We start from the raw sequence: 5,175 nt of genomic DNA on the forward strand, positions 1-5,175 counted from the left end.
GGCTTTTTGGCAGATGTTGAGAGGCTGAATTACAATTGGGGGACAAGCAAAGGTGCCTTGTTGTAGAGAAGATACATGGGTTGCCATGCGTAGGTGGGAGCAATTGACAGGAAAATAAGGATGACGGTGTAAGGTGTCAGAGCCTATTAGAAGGTGAGTAGAAAGGAGAGGATGGATAAAGAATTGGGAAGGGTGAGGGAATAAGTTCATAAGAGAGTGAGAGGAGAGTGACAGATGGTTAGAGATAGGGGTAGGAGTGAATGTAGTGAATGATGAACAAGGGTGGAGGAGTGATCAATGGTAAATATCAGTAAGGGGGAGGGGAAGAAATAGAAGTGGTTTGGGGAGGAGGAAGAGGAGGTGATAAGTGGCAGAAGAGGAAAGGAGGAGAGTGTAATAAACTGGTTGACAGATCATCATCATCATTGTTTAATGTCCGCCTTCCATGCTAGCATGGGTTGGACGATTTGACTGAGGGCTGGTGTACCAGATGGCTACACAAGACTCCAATCTGATCTGGCAGAGTTTCTACAGCTGGATGCCCTTCCTAATGCCAACCACTCTGAGAGTGTAGTGGGTGCTTTTACGTGCCACCAGCACGAGGGCCAGTCAGGCGGTACTGGTAACAGCCATGCTCAAAATGGTGTTTTTTACATGCCACCTGCACGGGAGCCAGTCCAGCAGCACTGGCAACGATCTCGCTCGAATGTCCTTACACGTGCCACCAGCACAAGTGCCAGGAAAAACAAATTGAGGGAGATTATATGAACTAGGACAGCTACAAGACCCACCCCCCTGCCTCACCCTACACATAACCCTTGGAAACATACAGACTCTAACACCTCGTTTATTTCCAAGATTTCCTAGTTTTCATTTTCATCATTACCATTACAACCATCATCATCATTGTCGTCATCAGCATCATCGTCATCATCATCATCAACGTCATCACTTTATCCTGTTTTGTTTCCTTGTTGGTGTGGGTTAGCTAGGTCTGTAAATAATACATCTTACTGCTCATCTCTCAATGCAAGTATAATTGTTTCTTCTTTATCCTCAGGTGGTGATTTCACTGATTTTGATGGTCGTGGTGGAAAGAGTATTTATGGTGACAAGTTCGACGATGAAAACTTTACACTTAACCACACAGGACCTGGATGGCTCAGTATGGCAAATGCAGGTAAAAGTCAAAATTGAATGTGTCTAGAACCATACCGCCCGTCCTAACCTGGATGGTATGGTACCACGTATGCCAATAAGGATAGTATGGTTGTTAAAACATACCCTTCATGTTAGCGTGTAGTAAGGCTGTTTAAACACACCCTTCATGTTAACATGTGGTGAGACTGTTTAAACATGCTCATCATATTAACATGTGGTAAGACTGTTTAAACATACCCCTTGTAAGGAAATGAGTGGTAGCGTTGTTAAAAACATTCACCTCATGTTGAAATGAGGGGTAAGGTTGTAGAAACATGATACCCATGCTAATCTGGGTGGTATGTTGCTGTTATTGTTAAAATTTGAAATTTATAGATGATACAGTTGACTTGACAGCAAGCTCTCTTTCTCTTACCGATTTACTGCATGTGAAATAATCGGCACAACAAATTAAAGTTTAGAAGCTGTGAACTAAATTCAGACTGTAGAAAATTCTAGTTTTTCTCAATATTTTGAATAAGTGAAAAAGACCTCCATCTGTCACCAACATCAAGCAAACACCTTTTTATGAGAACTTCAGTTTTTTGTTGACACGCTAATCCTTATGACAGATCTTTTATCTTCTGGGCAAGAAATTTTCAATTCATACATATCATCATCATCATCATCATCATCATCATCATCATCATCATCATCATCATCATCATCATCATCATCATCATCATCATTTAATGTCCACTTTCCATGCTGGCATGGGCTGGACGGTTTGACTGAGGACCGGCAAGCCGGGGAGTGGGGGTGCACCAAATTCTGATCTGATTTTGCAAGGTTTCAACAGCTGGATGCCTTTCCTAACACCAACCACTTTGTGAGTGTGGTGGGTGCTTTTTACATGGGGGCCAGTCAGGTTGGCACTGTTAGTGACCACACTCGAGTGGTGCTTTTTTACATGCCACCAGCTTGAGGGCCAGTCAGGAGCACTGGAGCACTGCCTTTACTCGAACAAATCGACCCAGGACTTATTCTTTGCAAGCCTAGTACTTATTCTATTGGTCTCTTTTTGCTGAACCGCTTAGTTATGGGTACATTAACACACTAACATCAGTTGTCAAGCAATGGTGGGGGGACAAACACAGACACACAAACATACAAATATACATACAAATATACATACACACACACTCACACACACACACACACACACACATACACACACAAACACACACACACACACACACACACATGACAGGCTACTTTCAGTTTTTGTCTACCAAATTCACTCACAAGGCTTTGGTTGGCCCGAGACTATAGTAGAAAAGACTTGCCCAAGGTATCACACAGTGGGACACTTGCCCAAGGTGCCATGCAGTGAGACACTTGCCCAAGGTGCCACTTGTAAATATTGTTTCCCCCCCCCTTTATGACCAAAAGTGTGCAAAATGTAAAGTCTGATGTAACTTCTCTTTCTCATTAACTTTAGGCATCGATACAAATGGATCACAGTTCTTTATTACAACAATAATCACCAGCTGGTTGGATGGACGCCACACTGTCTTTGGCAAGGTGATCAAAGGCATGGATGTTGTTCGCAAAATCGAGTCCACAGAAACAGATGAAAGGGACAGACCTCTGCAAGATGTTGTTATTGTTGCATGTGGCAGTGTGCCGATGAGTTCTCCGTTTGATGTCAGCAAAGACGGAATAACTGACTGACTACTCACTCATGTTTACCTTTTTTGAGTTTTCAAATTAGATTTATTTAAAATAAAATTTTGTAAAATATATTCAAATGAATATAAAAAAAAAAATTAATACATACATATAAAAACAAAAAGAGTTTTCTATTTGCAAAAATGCTTTTAATTTTGAAAATTTCATTAACTTTTATTGATATTTTATAAAAATATTACAAAAAAATAATTAATTTTATTAATTTTATTGTTTATGAATATTGAATATGTGTTAAAATGAAATTTAGTTTAAATTAATTTTATGGACATATCTAGACTTTTCCCATTTGGCTAATGATTTTTTTATGAATTATGTTTTTTTTTAAATTTTTAATGAAAATCTAATATTTTGAATATAAAATATATTTTTTCTATTTACCAATTTATCGTGTTATACTGACAAAATATTACCTACAAAAGTTGTGGAAGCAATTATACCAGATCAAATTGGTCTTCATTTAGTCCTATAGAACCTGGACCATAATCTTTCGAAGTGAAATGTTTGCTCATCAGAGATGCTATTTCACTCAGATAATCCTTTCACTGCATTTCTTGATCCCACCTGTACCATACACTCCTCCAACTGATTAACTATAAATAGAATGTTCATTACAATGTCTCTGCCAAATTTGAGCAAGAAAACTCAAATCTGCATTTATTAAAGATCTTAAAATATTCATTTACGAAAGAAATGTTATATATATGTGCTAGCAGCAACATATTGGGAATGTAAATCAGAAAAGTACAAATTTCACATATAATTCATAATTTACTCTACAAAGTAAAAACATAATCATATGTATAATTACATAATTATTAGGTTGTCCGGAAAGTTCTGAGCATTTTTTAATATGCAAAAGAAAGGGTATACTTCATAAACTGTACTTTTAGAAACTTCCAACCCCTTTGCAAATTCTCTGGTCATGATATTTGAATGTTCTTCGATTTTTGCCTTCAAAGTATCTTTACCTTATTTTGAAGGTCATCTTCCAAGCTAAACTCTCCAGCTTAAATTTTGCAAACCCCCTTCAAACAGTTGATTCACCAACAGCATCATCATCACCATAAACTTCGCAAATGTTTTTGCAAGTCTTTGCAGCATTTTCTCCTTTTTTTTTTTTAAGAATGAAAAGCATTACAACGGGAATATTAAATTGTTGGTTATCCATTTCAAATGTGTCAATAAAGGGTAACCAGAAAGAAAGATAAATCTGTTTTTAGTAGGAAACAAAGAAGAGATGCTCTACCTCTTCAATCAATGCCAAAGTTTTAACTGTATCACATTTCATGTGTGTTCAATGAAGCATTAAAAGATTTAGCTTAAAAATGCACAGAACTTTCCGGACAGCCTAATGACATACATAATTAGTTTAAAAGATATTTTAAAAGATTTTTCATTTTTCTCCTGAATGAATGGGTAACCCATAACTTTTAACTTAATTATTTATGTTAATCATCATATATATATATAAATGATAATGTTCGACTCTCTCGAAACAGCTGTAGAGAATATCAAAATTATGAATTATATGTATGTATAAAATTTATTTTATTTGCATTTTATTCTAAATACATTACATTTGACTATCATTTTAGCCAATTATGTACATACATGTCCGTTTGTTCCACATGCATTTAATAATGAGTTACATTATGAAGTGTTGGAGTTTAAAAATGTGTTATTGAGTTCTGAAATACCAGGGGTATATTTTATGATATTTATACATCAATTCATTTTATATATATGTATTTATGTATCATGAAATTATGTAGTTTGTCATTTGTCACAAGATTACAATATATTAATGAACATTAATTTGTATGTAATTTATGCAAGTTTCTGTTAATTTCATTATCAGTTTGTTTAATTTTCTGCTGGACCAATTATTTAATTGGACATCTCATAAACATTTGTAATTAAATTTATTTGTTTTTGTTGAATTTTTTTAATATTTTGTTTGTCATTGATAGCAACAGATATGTTCCTATAAATAACACACACACACACACATACTCTTTACTCTTTACTCTTTTATTCTTCTACTTGTTTCAGTCATTTGACTGTGGCCATGCTGGAGCACCACCTTTAGTCGAAGAAATTGACCCCAGGACTTATTCGTTGTAAGCCTAGTACTTATTCTATCGGTGTCTTTGGCCGAACCACTAAGTTACGGGGATGGAAACACAACAGCATTGATTGTCAAACACAGACACACAAACATATACACACACACACACACACACACACAAACACACACATATATATATATATACATATATATAC

The 5,175-nt window shown here is 36.0% G+C and overlaps 1 protein-coding gene across 1 annotated transcript in view; it reads left to right on the top strand.

The window, feature by feature from the left end:
- LOC106875995 (peptidyl-prolyl cis-trans isomerase B) overlaps positions 1 to 4,813 on the top strand; it is an 18,493-nt gene extending 13,680 nt beyond the window's left edge. Inside the window, exons 3-4 of the mRNA XM_014924343.2 lie at positions 1,061 to 1,180; positions 2,642 to 4,813. Coding sequence (XP_014779829.1) covers positions 1,061 to 1,180; positions 2,642 to 2,874 — 353 coding nt within the window. The 3' untranslated portion in view covers positions 2,875 to 4,813. The remainder of the gene's footprint in view (positions 1 to 1,060; positions 1,181 to 2,641) is intronic.
- The last annotated feature ends 362 nt before the right edge of the window (positions 4,814 to 5,175 follow it).

The sequence above is a fragment of the Octopus bimaculoides genome, chromosome 1 (assembly GCF_001194135.2).
Source record: "Octopus bimaculoides isolate UCB-OBI-ISO-001 chromosome 1, ASM119413v2, whole genome shotgun sequence".
Lineage (NCBI taxonomy): Eukaryota > Metazoa > Mollusca > Cephalopoda > Octopoda > Octopodidae > Octopus > Octopus bimaculoides.